This window comes from Archocentrus centrarchus, chromosome 17, assembly GCF_007364275.1.
Source record: "Archocentrus centrarchus isolate MPI-CPG fArcCen1 chromosome 17, fArcCen1, whole genome shotgun sequence".
NCBI lineage: Eukaryota > Metazoa > Chordata > Actinopteri > Cichliformes > Cichlidae > Archocentrus > Archocentrus centrarchus.
The window spans coordinates 12,408,011-12,422,612 of record NC_044362.1 but is presented as its reverse complement, the minus strand read 5'-3'; the positions used below and the strand labels follow the sequence as shown (position 1 = coordinate 12,422,612).

Here is a 14,602-nt window from a genome sequence, read left to right as displayed (position 1 = left end):
ATTCAGTTAACTCAACAGTACTGTAATATTTGCAGTACAGCCAGCCCATTCAATGTTATATAATCAAAACTTTGTTTCTAGTTGAGTTGAACTGAATACTTTTTCAATTATACATGTGAGTTGTTGTGATGAGAAACATATCAAACTGTGAATTTGTTCTGAAGCTGTACGGTAAGGTTAAGGCTCTGTGCAGAATCTCAAGAAAATTATTAAGTCATTATTAATTTCTATGTATTTAAAATTCAACTCCAGGCTTCAACTAGTTCAGCAACAGGTCAAAAGGGCTACAGCTGGGGATAGCTTGTGTAATCTACCTGAATTTACTGTGTAAAAGCTCCCTGTAGCCCTGTTCGCCACGCAATACTGTCATGACACTGCTCTCTCTGCCTTTCCTCCTCTCTCAGATGTCAAAGCCTTAAATCACAACACTAATCCTTGTGAACAGTATTTTTAACTTGCGTTGGAACAGAAAGAACAGCAATAGGATTAGAGAATCAGTGAAGAGGCTGAATCCCTAACTCATGCAGTTGATCTTCTTGCACAGTGACTGAAAAGTAACACAGCTCTTTCTTTGTCTTTATTCCACTCTGGAATAATATTTTAAATAGTGATATTTTGCTTGATCTTGTATTTTCTTGTATTATTATTATTATTTATTTTTTTTAACCTGTGACTTGATTCAAACTTGGCACAAAACCTTTCCAGCAATTGGTCTTCCGAGCAGCTGTTGCAATGGAGAAGTGGAAAATGCTGAAAAAGCGTCGCTCCAGTCTTTTTGCGTCCATAAAACGGGATGTGAGCTTTTCACAAAGCAATGAAGAGCAAGAGCTCGAATTCCCCTTTTCACAGGACAGCTCAGTGAAACCATGGACATCTATGGACAACCTTGACACGCCTGGTGGAAAAGGAAATGCGACAACAGATACGAAGAACGATGCACCAAACCCATGGCAATCAAACATTGTGAACCTGAACGTGGGCGGAAAGGTGTTTCACATTCCCAAACATTTGGTCCTCCAATACCCAAAGACCAGGATTGGAGTACTTGCTCTCTGTAATGATCCAGTTAAGCGTCTGACGCTCTGTGATGATTACAATGTTCAGAACAACGAGTTCTTCTTTGACAGGGACCCTATGTTTTTTCATTACATATTTCATTTTTACTGCAGTAATGTTTTGTGGGTGATGGATAGCCTGTGCCCTGTCAACTTTGAGGAAGAAATGTCATTCTGGGGGCTCAGACTGAAGGACACTCCAAGGTGTGCTGCTGATACTTGATATACCCACTGTGTGTATTGTGGCTTTGATTATGAAACGGTAACTATTGTTAAATAAATTGTCTGTCCTTCTCAGGTGCTGCCGCATTCTGTTTGAGGAGAAACTGGACGACATCAGAGAACACCTGAAGGTTAACCAGGAGCTGCTTGACGAGATTAAACCTCACCATGATGATGAGGGCTACCAGACCATGTTTCTTGGAAACTTTCGTAAAACACTTTGGGACTTAATGGAGAATCCTTACTCGTCACTGTCAGCTAAAGCCTTTGCAGTGTTTTCCAGTCTCTTTGTGCTTATCTCTATTGTTGCAATGACTTTGAATACTGTCCAGGAACTTAGGCAGTACAAATTAGCAGGCAAAACTTACATGGAGTGGGTGGAGGTTAGTTCTATCCTTTTCTTCACTTTGGAGTACTTTTTGCGACTACTCACCACATCGAACATTAAACATTTTGTGAAGAGCACCCTCAACTTTGTTGATTTGGTAGCTGTTATGCCCTACTTCCTCCAGATCATTTTTGAGACTTTTGTTATAGATGCAGAAGACCTCAGTGCACAGGAGGATTTGAAGGCCATGTCAAGAGTCAGTAAAGTCAGCAAGGTGCTCAAAGTGGTCAAGCTGATGCGCATCTTCCGTATCTTGAAGCTCGCCCGTCACTCAACGGGCATGAGGGCCTTTGGTTTCACCATCCGCCAATGCTCCGAGCAGGTATGAAGGGAATAATGAACAAACACAAACACTGGCAACATCTTTAAGCGAAATATGTTGGCCTTTGAAAAACACGGCAACCACCAAATTATCCTGTTAAGAAACATAAGAGGGAGCATGAGGTAGTTTTATGTGAAAGACGCCATTAGAAGAAGAGAAGGTTATGACTGTAATGCCACTAGGACATCACAGTCTATTTAAATATGCCTATTTTAGGTGCTGGTTTAGCTCACTGGATGAGCAGGTGACCGTATGGCTAAAATGCAGCAGCCTGGGTTCAAGTCTGGCCAGTGACCCTTGGTTACGTGTCCTTCTTAAACACAGTTTGCACAGCCTGTGAAATACAGCAATGTTAGGAAGGCTTTAAAATTGTCATATAACTATATGCAAAGTCTTAAAATAGTAACTGCTTTATGACATATTTCATATAAGCACGCACTGTTGTTGACATGCTCTGTTGTGTCGTGCTTTAGGTGTGCTGTCTGTTTCTGTTCATCGCCATGGGCATCTTCACCTTCTCTGCTCTGATGCACTCTGTGGAGGTGGATCAACCTGGGACACCATTCGGCAGCATACCAGATGCCTGGTGGTGGGCTGCGGTGAGTCCAGTAAAATTTGTAGCTCTAACCTTTTGGGGGTGTTTATCATAAATACAGTATAGCCAAAATATCAGAGTGCTTGATTTCTTTTTTGTGGCAAACCTGATATTTTGTGCGACTTTTAGTGATTTCTATTACATTTTTAGGTTTCTTATAATTATTCTTTCATTTTAATGGAAGCTGTCATGATAATGTAAATCATTTTATAATATTTTCAAGTCCAGTTTTAATGACCAGCCACACTGCTGATATAACCCTACTTACTACATATATAAAGAGTTGCTCCACATCTTTTCATTATGAATGGGGCAATTAATGTTTTACAGCATTTAGAGCGTGTAGCCAGCTCTTACCGGCTGCGACTCAGCTTCTTCCGGATCAATTAACGCAGTTATGAAGCTTGGTAAGCTCTTCCTCTTGACAGCACTGAAGAGGAGCTCAGTCGGGGTGTGTCAGTATGATCAAGCAGTGCAGTGCATTTCGGATGTCAGGGATTAGGCCTGTCTGTATTTGTGCTGCCTGCGTAGTCAGACCAAGACAAAGATTCACAGTACAGATCATGTCCTGTGCTATTTTTATGCTTTTAAAATGTAGTAAACCCTTATTATATTCAAGAGCTCAAACACAGTCCTCTTTAGTGAATAAATGGTTGGCTAAATCAAATTTAGAATTGATCTGTCATGCAGAAAAGCAGACCAACTATCATCCAACAATAATAGACATAAGACTTATATTAGGGTAATCTTACCTAAAGTCATGTCCCATCATGGTACTAGATATATACAGATGTGGAGAGTGGTTAGTGAGGACCACCATAGTGGGATATGGTTAAAGACTCACTTGTGTTCAGTTCTTTTATGATCACCTAATGAGTTAATTGTCTGGATGCTACAATATGTTCATATCTGCACAACAACAGAAATGTCCTATTTTATGTGTTACTGGCGATATCATTGTTCCATGATGACGGCTAAAATTATACCCATCAAAATACAGTTTTAGCACAGAACTCCCCATAAAACCAAAACTTATAGGTTTTCACATCACTGTGTTTGTATGGATTCAATTAGCTACACATAACATATAAATGAACAGTGTTTGGCGGTATGAACATATTACATAGCATTTCTAGGGAATTTTACATTGTGCCATCAGCCTGGTGCTCTGGGTGCCTTTCAGTATCATTTAAGGACGTGGTTTTCATTTATCTGGTGGCAGCTGCGAATTTATATGTGTCTAATTCCCTCTAATGCTGTTTAATGCGCCTCATTTGTGGCCAGACAGAGTGATTGCATTCAAGAAATGTAAAATGTAGCACTACTTTCCTGGAAGTTCTTTTGAGCCTATTCATTCCCAACTTCTAAAACACAGATTCATCAGTATAAAAAAAAGCATTTTAATTATTGGACTCACAGAAAGTCAGAGACAAAAAGTGTCTTTGGGGCCGGGTGAAAGGCAGGCACCACGAGGGTTAAAATGAAAACTGTTCCAGTCTTCTCTTGGTCCCTATGTGACTCTACGCAAAAAAGCTTGAGTTTTGAGTTATATTATGTAAGCTGACACTATACGTTTCTTTCTATAGGTTAGCATCTCCACTGTGGGCTATGGAGATGTTGTTCCTATCTCCTATCTTGGCCGCTGTGTGGCATTCGGCTGCATCTCCTTTGGTATCATCCTCAATGGCATGCCCATTTCCATTCTGTTCAACAAGTTCTCCGACTATTATGCCAAACTGAAGGAGCAGGAATACAACTTTTCAAACACAGAGCGCACCTTCCAGCTCAAGAAACGTCTTAGGCGTCAGTTTGACAGCTGCTTAGACCCCCGGCCGGAGGACTCGGATGATGAGATACACTATCGGCCCAGCGGGAGGCAAATTACCCATGAAATTGAGGAATAAAAAAGTTGCCTAGTTGTGAGCTCAATAACCCTAAATGGCCTTATCACCCCTGGGTCTAAAAAGCTAAAGACCCCATCTGCCTCTAAGTCTCAGCCTATGTGATTTAATAAAAACAATCTGATGGAGGAAATGGAAGCAGCAGAAAGCTGAGACAAACATTAGGCTTCGGCTTTACAGTAGGCACTGTTTGCAACCTATGAGTGATGATTCCTCCATCAAATGGACAAGATGCTCCCACTAGACAACTTGTTATCTGTTTCCATGAACAGCATACAGCTGCAACTAATTCTCGCTAAACTGAAATAGATGCTTGACACAAGGAGGTCAAGTAGGTACATTATGAACAGAGCAACACTACTCTTAAATTGCTTTGAAAAGACCACAACAGTTATGAAGATGTGCTTTCATTGGAAGTGCTATTAATGAACAGTTTTGAGCGACTAAATAGTCTCTTACATTTTACTTTGATGCTCTGCACGAAAGGCATTATAACTTTAATTTCTAACTAGTGAAACATTTGGTTGTTACCAGCATGTTGCATATCATGCTGGCTTTTATTCACCATTTGTTTGACTGAGGGATTGTAAATGTGAAAGCAATAAAAACATTTTGTTTATGTGTGCATCTGAGAAAAACTATAGCACCATCGTTGCAAAGCTCTTCCGTGTGCCACGAATTGTTTCATCAAAGTGGCATACTTGTCAAAAGCACTCCTTTTTTTATGTCCAGTCACTCAGTGTGGTCTTGAAGGCACCTAAGTAGGGTGAGAGATGCAGCAGCAGGTGTAAGTATAGCGATCAGGAGCCACAGTGTAATTTGGTTGTCAAGGATTAGCAGGATTTGTGTCTGTGTTTCCTACCTGGTCAGACAAGGGGAAAAGTCAATCAAGTGCTCTGCTACTTTGGTGACAGAGGGAATCTGATCAGGTGTGCCCAGCCAGGACATATATAAATACTTACAAAATACTTTAATAGACATACAATAAAGCCCTCCAGGGTGACAATTTTTCATTCTTACTTACACACAGGCAACAATTCCTATATTTGTCATCCCACAGCTCAGAACTTGGCATGATCCCTGGAGGGGAGAGAGAACTGAACTTTCCGTTCTTGACCAGGAGATGTCAAGATCAATCACGGTCCAGCCCTGTTGTCAAACTGCGATGCTATGATTAGATCATAAACCCAAGTCTTGCTCTGGGCACCTGAAGACCAGCATTATATAGTATTAAAGAAATGTATAAACCCATCCCAAACACATTTAACACAACCTTTTCACAGACAGAGATTGTCTTGAAAACTGTTTCCTTGGTTGATCTGCTCAGCACTGTTCTGTTTGCTGTGCTGGTTTTAAATAACAGGGACAGATAGAGGGGATTAGAAATAAGTTCTTTGGTTAGTCATGACAGATGCCATGGGAGTTAAACTCCATTTCCAACTGCACTAATGTTGTGTTGTGCTTCTATTCATGAAAGACATCTTGCACCTCCATTTTACAGCAGACTGTGACTTCATCCATTTGAATAACAATTAGAGACAATGAATCATTAATGGCTGATGTTTCCTTGTGTTTAAATTTTAAATTAACTGGAGAAGGATAAAATGTAGTGTCAGATGTGTCCAATTTACCCTGTGTTCATGGGTTAAAGCAGTCTGGAAAGGTACAAAACAATCCGGAACGGTGGCGTCTTCAGTTAATGAGTAATTAAACTTGATAGGGGGTTTAATACAAAACACTGTCACACAGTTCAGTTTTCATGCGCTGCAGTTTGGTGGTCCTCGTAGCTGATGCTGATGCCACAGAGACAGGCTGCACACATCCTTTTCTCTATCTCATCACTGTCAATAAAGTTGTGTTTGTGGTACAGAAGAGGAGTGAGCGTAAATGGAATAACTTTTGTGAAGTGCTCAACAAATTTGAAACATAAACTGTTTCTGTGCAGTTTGGATCACAATCTGTCTGCTAGCTAAAGATGCAGTGGCTGCATTTTCCAGGGAAGAAATATAATGTTAATGTGTCTAAATTTTACTCTCAGAGATGAAGAATGATGTGAGAAAGAGAGGATGGAAGAGGATGGTGAGATATTCTTTTCTAAGATAAGGACTGCTCAGTAACTGACATAATATAATCTGGAAACTGAAAGATTACATGTAATCATGTAATGTCCTAATTCATTTTAGATTTTTTTGTGCAGGTCAGCTGATCACAGCCTGTACAAGCTCACAACAGAAATGATTACATGACTTATCCTAAGTGAGTGTCCCCTCAAGCCATGCCCCCCCCCCCCCCACACACACACACACACAGCAAAATGTAGACTATCCCACCTGCCAGTCCCACTTTAACCCTGCCTATGTTTACAATGAAAAACTTGCCAAATCTTCTCTGCTAATGCCAAACAGCTTATTCTGCTACTGACTCTTGTTTGGTGTCGTTTATTGTATCAGTTCAATTCAATTCAATTTTATTTATATAGCGCCAAATCACAACAAACAGTTGCCTCAAGGCGCTTTGTATTGTGGGTAAAGACCCTACAATAATACAGAGAAAATCCAACAGTCAAAACGACCCCCTATGAGCAGCACTTGGCGAAGGAAAAACTCCCTTTTAACAGGAAGAAACCTCCAGCAGAACCAGCCTCAGGGAGGGGCAGTCATCTGCAGCGACCGGTTGGGCTGAGGGGAGAGAAAAAAAAAGATGCTGTGGAAGAGAGCCAGAGATTAATAAGAAGAAGAAACAGCCTTTATTGTCCCACAGAGGGGAAATTTGGGTGTAACAGCAGTTACTATAAATATAAATAAAGATATAATAATTCACACTATTAAGAAAAGAAATATATAAAATCAACAAACAATATTAACCTTAATACTACTAATAATAATAACACTATATACAATGTACATGATGTGCCTGTGTGTTGAACCTTAACAGGCCGGACTATTTACAGTATAATGATTAAATGCAGAGTGGAGTATAAACAAAGTAAATAAGGTGAATGAAAAGAAACAGTGTATTATGGGAACCCCCCAGCAACCCAGGCCTATAGCAGCATAACTAAGGGATGGTTCAGGGTCACCTGATCCAGCCCTAACTATAAGCTTGATGAAAAAGGAAAGTTTTAAGCCTAATCTTAAAACTAGAGAGGGTGTCTGTCTCCCGAATCCAAGCTGGGAGCTGGTTCCACAGAAGAGGGGCCTGAAAGCTGAAGGCTCTGCCTCCCATTCTACTCTTAAGTATCCTACGAACCACAAGTAAGCCAGCAGTCTGAGAGCGAAGTGCTTTATTGGGGCGATATGGGGCTATAAGGTCTTTGAGATAAGATTAGATGACTGAAATCTGAAGAAACAATACATATTAGCAACAGTTTATTCATTTAACAAACAGGGGCCTCAGTACCATGTGGACGAACCATACACAGCCACAACAGCCTGGCACCTCCTCCTTCTTCAACCAGCATTTGTCGCAAGTCAGCCATTGTGGTTGTGTTGATCACTCTGGCCCGAACAGCACGCCCAAGCTGATCCCTCATGCGCACAATGGGGTTGAGGTCAGGATTGCAGGCATGCCACTCCATCCTCTCCACTCCCAAACTCTGGAAGTAGTCTCTGATAAACCTGCTCTGTGGGGGTGAGTGTTGTCATCTTAGAGGATAGGGTTCGGTCCCAGACTGTGGAGATATGAGATTGCCACTGGTTTCAGAATTTTATCTCTGTGTTGCAATTGCTGATTATCAACATCTAGGGTACCAGAAGCTCAAACCAATAGTCAATAGCAGAATAAGCTGTTTGGCATTGGCAGAGAAGGTTTGGCAAGTTTTTCACTGGTGCAACCCACATCCTCAACTCTGCTACTCAAATCACAAATGCATTTTCCTTACAAATGTGGCACCATTTATGGGTAAATAAACAAGCTTTCACATGGTATAAGATTTAGTGCCAGGAAGCATTGTTACAACAAAGAAATAACTGGCCAAACACAAATTTCCTTACTGTTTGTGCAACTATGTCTGGTTAGCCATCACCAGTTTGTCCTTCTGTATCTGGAAGTCCCACAGGATCTTAGCTCGGTCATTCTCAGCCACTTTTGGGGGTGTATCCCATTTTGACCTTGGGACTTCCAGGTGATACTCAGCACAGATGTTTCTGTATAGTACATCAGCCACTTGGTTATGGCATTCTATGTACACTGTATTGCCAAAAGTATATGCTTGTCTGCTTTCACACGCATATGAACTTGACATCCCATGAGTGACATCCCATTTTTAATCCATAGGGTTTAATATGATGTCAACCCACCCTTTGCAGCTATAACAGCTTCAACTTTTCTGGGAAGGCTTTCCACAAGGTTTAGGAGTGTGTTTATGGGAATTTTTTACCATTCTTCCAGAAGCGCATTTGTGAGGTCAGACACTGATGTTCGATGGGAAGGCCTGGCTCTGCTCTAATTCATCCCAAAGGTGTTCTTTTGTGTTTGACGTCATCCATGTCTTTAGGGAACTTGCTGGTGCGCAGTCATGTTGGAATGGGAAGGGGCCATCCCCAAACTGTTCCCACAAAGCTGGGAGCATGAAATTGTCCAAAATGTCTTGGTATACTGAAGCATTAAGAATTCCTTTCACTGGAACTAAGGGGCTGAGCCCAACTCCTGAAAAACAACCCCACACCATAATTTCCCCCTCCACCAAACTTTACTCTTGGCACAGTACAGTTAGACAAGTATCGGTCTCCTGACAACACACCTCCACTGTTCTAGAGTCCAGTGGCGGCATGCTTCACACCATTGCATCTGATGCTTTGCATTGCGCTTGGTGATGTAAGGCTTGGAGGGAGCTGCCCAGCCATGGAAACCCATTCCATGAAGCTCTCTACACACTGTTCTTGAGCTAATCTGACTCTATTAATCTTGTGCTCAGAGCTTGTTCCTGTGCTGCCATGATTAGTGCCTCTGTGCTGTCTTTCAGTCCAGCTTTGTCCAGACATTGGGTGGGATTTTTTTTTTAATATCAGCCACTTCTTCTATCTGCCAGTGGTACATGCCATGCAGAGGCCTGTCCTTCCATGATGGTTTCTGTTCTCGCTTCTCTTCTTTCTTGGTTTTCTGCTGCCTGAGGTATTCACTAAGCACATGATCAGTTGTGGCCATCTTCCTGATGTACTCATGGATCTTTGTTGTTTCATCCTGGACAGTGGATTTGACACTCACTAGTCCTCGGGCTCCTTCCTTCCGCTTAGTGTACAGTCTCAGGGTGCTTGATTGTGTGGTAAGGAGCTTTCTTGTCTTGAGGTCAGTGGCTTTTATCTCCTCCTTTGGCCAGCTTATTATCCCAGCAGGGTATCTGATGACCAGAAGGGTGTAGGTGTTGATTGCCCAGATCTTGTTCTTCCCATTTAGCTGACTCTTTAGAACTTGCAGGTATGTGCTTTGCAGGTATTTGGCAGTTGCAGCTTTCCTAGCAGCCTCTTCATGGTTCCCATTTCCCTGTGGGACTCCAAGGTACTTTTAGTTGTCCTCAATATCTGCAATGTTGACTTCTGGAAATGCAATCCCCTAGGTTCTGACCACCTTCCCTGTCTTTGTTACCATCCGGCTACACTTCTCCAGTCCAAGTGACATTCCAGTGTCATTGCTGTAGAGCCTAGTGGTGTGGATCAGTGAATGTCACCTTCATGCCATCCATGTAGAGGAGGTGGCTGGTGTTTGCTCCATTCTGTAGTCAGTATAGTCAGTATATGCAGCCACTCAATTGTTAATGACTGTTAATGATCTGGCTGAGGGGGTTGAGGCCTGTGCAAAACAGCAGTGTGGGCAGAGCATCTTCTTGGTAAATCCCACACTTGATGGTGACTTGTGCAACTGGCTTGAAGTTGGCCTCTAGTGTTGTTTTCCACATCCCCATTGCGTATATATATATATATATAGAGAGAGAGAGAGAGAGAGAGAGGAACCAACTCTGCAATATAAATTACTGCAACATTAAACCAGATTTCTCTGGAATGTGAAAGAACAAAGCAATGAGTTATCATGGGTTGCAGTAAAGCGTTGATTCCTTTGTGGTGCAATGGCCAGTATCATGATGAGGTAAACACACTCAGTTTAGTTTGACATCTGTCGACTGACTGACATCTGTGCTGGGCAAAATGGCTGAAAATGTTAACAAACGGCATCACTCTCTGTAAGAAATAAAGGGCAAGTATCTGTGAAGGCAAAAAGAATAAACAAGTGAGACTTGTGCTTTGCTCTGAGCACAGCAGCTGAGAATAACAAACAGGCCACTGCCTATCAGTGATATCGTCATTAGAGGTTAAAATGCTAATCATAGCCAGAAGTACATTTTAGATGTTAAAGTGCCACCTTTCATATTGTTCATCTGTGTCGGAAATATGAGGCAGTCATCTCTGGTATGATTAAGCAACTACAGTATAGCCCAGGGTGACCATGTGTGTGAACAGTTGCGTCATTATCCTTGACGTCTTCCTTTCTGGTCACGCTCTCTTCCAATTAGATCCCGTCCTTCATGATGTGTTAAGATAAGGTGTTAAAGGGACTCATACACAAGGAAAATATTTTTATTTGAATAACCACATGTCAGCACTTTTCAAACAAACATACTTAAATGTGATGAGTGTTTTATGAACATCAATAAAAACATAAAAAAAACACTCAGGACTTATCATTTGATCTACTTGAAATTCATCAAAGGCCAAACTCAGATCAGAGTTTGTACATAAATGCAATGTTGCATATAAACAAATAACAGGAAAGACAACAGTAAATCTAATCAAATAAAGGCAATTTATAGAAATGTTACTAAAATAAAAACACAACTTCTGGTGTTCAATAAATACTTAAAGTGGGCAGTAGCTGATGCTCATATTAAACATGGCCAAAGGTTCAAATAATGAAGTCAACATATACTGAACAGGTATAACATTATGACCACCTGCCTAATATTGTGTTGGTCCTCCTTTTGCTACCAAAACAGCCCTGACCCACTGAAACATTGACTCCACTAGACCCCTGAAGGTGTGCTATGGTATCTGCACCAAAATGTTAGCAACAGATCCTTTAAGTTCTGTGAGCTGTGAGGTGGGGCCTCCATGGACTGGACTTGTTTGTCCAGCACATCCCACAGATGCTTGATTGGATTGCGATCTGGGGAATTTGGAGAACGAGTCAAACTCGTTGTTGTGCTACTCAAACCATTCCTGAACCATTTTTGGTTGTGGCAGGGAATACAGTTTCCATGAAAGGGTGTATATGGTCTGCAACAATGCTTAGGCAGGTGGTACATGTCAAAGTAACATTACAGAGCATTGTCCAAAGCACCACACTGCCTTCCCATAGTGCACCCTCGTGCCAGGTGTTCCCCAGGTAAGCGATGCACATGCACCTGGCCATCCACATGATATAAAGAAAACACAATTCATCAGATCACACCACCTTCTTGCATTGCCCCAGAGTGGAGTTCTGATGCTTACCTGCCCATTGTTGGTACTTTCAACAGTGGACAGTGGTCAGCATGGGCACCCTGACTGGTCTGCAGTTATGCAGCCCCATACACAACAAACTGCAATACACCGCATATTCTGACACCTTTCTATCAGACTCAACATTAACTTTTTGGCAATTTGAGCTACAATAGCTTATCTGTTGGACCACACAGGCCAGCCTTTTCTCCCCCACATGCATCAGTGAGCTTTGGCTGCCCATGTCATTGGTTCACCACTGTTCCTTCCTTGGACCTCTTTTGATAGATACTGACCACTGCAGACCAAGAACCCCCCCACAAGAGCTGCAGTTTTGGAGATTCTCTGATCCAGTTTAGCCATCACAGTTTGGTCCTTCTCAAACTTGCTCAAATCCTCACATTTGCCCATTTTTTTTCTGCTTGTAACACATCAACTTTAAGGAGAAAATGTTCACTTGCTCTTTAATATATCCCACCCACTGGTGAAGAAAAAAGTGAAGAAAAAAGTGTGACAAAAAAAAAGAAAGAGGATGACCCGAAGGGCTGCACCAAGGGCAAGTAAAAAGTAAACATAATTTTGACCTGAGAACCACACAAAGTAATTCTAGTCGAGTCCAACATCACAAATATGGAAATGGAAAATTAGAATAATAGGTACACTTTTTAAAAAGTCTCAAAAACTACTCAGGGTACATGCAAACCTTCAATTAATAATAAAAAACCATATCACAGAAAAAGATGCAGGTGCAGCCAGGGTTTATTAGATTAATGGATAAAACAAACAAACAAACAAAAAATGGCACTAACTGCAGTAGTTACTGTAAGTAGTGAGTTGTTACTTCCACCCTGAAAAACAAGATCAGTGCCAGAGCGGATTTTTATCTCGATGACAGTCTCAGCCTTGAGATTTCACATCACTTTCATACTGAGCTCTTGATTAGGACATGCTTTTCCCTCACCAAGGCTGAATGTAACTCCTGAACAACCTGTGATCACTACACACACTGCCTATATAAACCCCCTCAAGTTCCCTCGTCACTCATTCTCTACCTTTGCTGACCAACCACATCATACAATGCCAGCTGCTAGGTGTTTGGCGTCTCTTGTGGCAGTGCTTGTGGCTGCAGTGTGTGTAGCACATGCACAGGAGAGGATCAAGATGTGTGGAAGAGAGCTCATACGTCTGACCGTCTCATCCTGTGGCAGCTCCCGGATAAGGAGAAGCATCCAGGATTTGGGACTGGGTCAAACTCAATATGCCCCTCGCTGTAAGTACTTTGTGTTTAAGCAATGTTTTATTAATTTTTTTAATGTTGGATATGAAAAGAAAACAGGGAAAGACATACTCTTGGTTCTGGATATTTTTGGGGGCCAAGCTGCAAATTTACAGTGATCTCTCTAAATCCCAGATGTATTACCTCTGCATAGGGGCCCAGTTCTCCTCCACAGAAGAGTACCCAGCTTCAGAGGCAGTACACACCGCTTCAAGGGCAGATGGGGAAAAAGACATCATCTCCTTGGCTGCTCACCTTCTGTCCTCTCGGATCAGACGAGCTGCTGGGAAAATATCTGATATTTGCTGTGAGAAAGGATGTAGCATGAAAGAACTGATACAGTTTTGCTAAATGAAGCTGGTCACAGATCAAAATGAGTTAAATTATTGTCTTCAAATTTTGACCTGTGCTGGGAAATCTTTTAGTGATCGTATATGTACTTGATCATATTTATCCATGCCATGTAACAGTACAAAAGATAAAATGAGAGTGCACACAGGACTTTATTTGGTTTATTTAAGATAAGATAAGATAAGATAAACTTTCATGATCCCACGATGGGGAAATTTGCACATTACAACAGCTCAAGTACAGAGAAGAAGGATGAAATAAAATAAAATAGAATAAAATAGAAAACACTATATACATAAAAAATATATCAATACACATATACATACATAGATCAAAACACTATATACAGATATCAAAAACACTATATACATTTGTAGCTGGTATTTTGTACACAGCATACACAGTATACATCATGGGTGGGAGTGTAAATAAATAAAATGTATATGTACATTTTTCAATGCAAATATACTACATTAACTGAAAAAAAGGTTCAGTTTGCCCGCCATTATTGGACAGTCAATACTGAAGAGGCAGATAAGAATTAACTGAGATGCACAGGGTTGCATGCACAATGTTTTACAAATGTCCCAGAATCAAACACATATTTTCTCAGCCCTAACAAAGATAACAATAAATCCAATAAATTTGTACACGGATAACTGAACTAAAATAGAAGTAAAAAGATGTGTAGTAAACACGTACTCGTATATATTAAGATCCATGTAAGTTTCAGTGTTAGTGCAGTTTATTGGCACTGAAAGAGCCAAAAGAGCTAAATCGGATTGAGGCTATTTGGCCAAGCAATTGAGTTCTGGAATAACAGAAATAATCTTTGCAGCCCGGCCTGTTCCTCACACCGAGGAGTGTATAATTCTCTCGACGGATAATCAAATGCGGTGCTGATTAGCTGCCACTCTATACTGCAGTCTGTGCCGAATGACTCCTAATAGCAAATGAAATCAGCCTACAGTGACTGATTGGTTAATTTGTTTTAATTGAGAGAAGAATGGATTGTGTTGTACA

At 41.2% G+C, this 14,602-nt stretch overlaps 2 protein-coding genes across 3 annotated transcripts; both read left to right on the top strand.

Annotated features, from left to right (window-relative positions):
* The first annotated feature begins 732 nt into the window (after positions 1-732).
* Positions 733-6,298, top strand: LOC115796495 (potassium voltage-gated channel subfamily V member 2). Of its 2 annotated transcripts, XR_004021306.1 has the most exons (5): positions 733-1,259; positions 1,354-1,987; positions 2,461-2,586; positions 4,169-5,482; positions 5,514-6,298. XR_004021306.1 is itself a non-coding variant. In XM_030752924.1 (4 exons), exons 1-4 carry the CDS (start codon positions 733-735, stop codon positions 4,484-4,486), a joined length of 1,605 nt encoding a protein of 534 aa, XP_030608784.1. In that variant the 3' UTR covers positions 4,487-6,298. The 2 variants fall into 2 exon arrangements, 1 of the variants encoding a protein (XP_030608784.1); XM_030752924.1 differs by having other exon boundaries at positions 4,169-6,298.
* A 6,706-nt stretch (positions 6,299-13,004) lies between these two features.
* On the top strand, positions 13,005-13,845 carry insl3 (insulin-like 3 (Leydig cell)). Its single transcript, XM_030752841.1, has 2 exons — positions 13,005-13,222; positions 13,383-13,845. The coding sequence occupies exons 1-2, from the start codon at positions 13,030-13,032 to the stop codon at positions 13,577-13,579; spliced, it is 390 nt and encodes a 129-aa protein (XP_030608701.1). The 5' UTR covers positions 13,005-13,029; the 3' UTR covers positions 13,580-13,845.
* Positions 13,846-14,602: the final 757 nt, after the last annotated feature.

Coding starts and splice junctions, on each gene's coding strand:
- insl3 (XM_030752841.1), top strand. CDS start 13,030: ATGCCAGCTGCTAGGTGTTTGGCGTCTCTTGTGGCAGTGCTTGTGGCT. Junction 13,223..13,382: donor AACTCAATATGCCCCTCGCT/GTAAGTACTTTG, acceptor ACCTCTGCATAG/GGGCCCAGTTCTCCTCCACA.
- LOC115796495 (XM_030752924.1), top strand. CDS start 733: ATGGAGAAGTGGAAAATGCTGAAAAAGCGTCGCTCCAGTCTTTTTGCG. Junction 1,988..2,460: donor TCCGCCAATGCTCCGAGCAG/GTATGAAGGGAA, acceptor GTCGTGCTTTAG/GTGTGCTGTCTGTTTCTGTT. Junction 2,587..4,168: donor ATGCCTGGTGGTGGGCTGCG/GTGAGTCCAGTA, acceptor TTCTTTCTATAG/GTTAGCATCTCCACTGTGGG.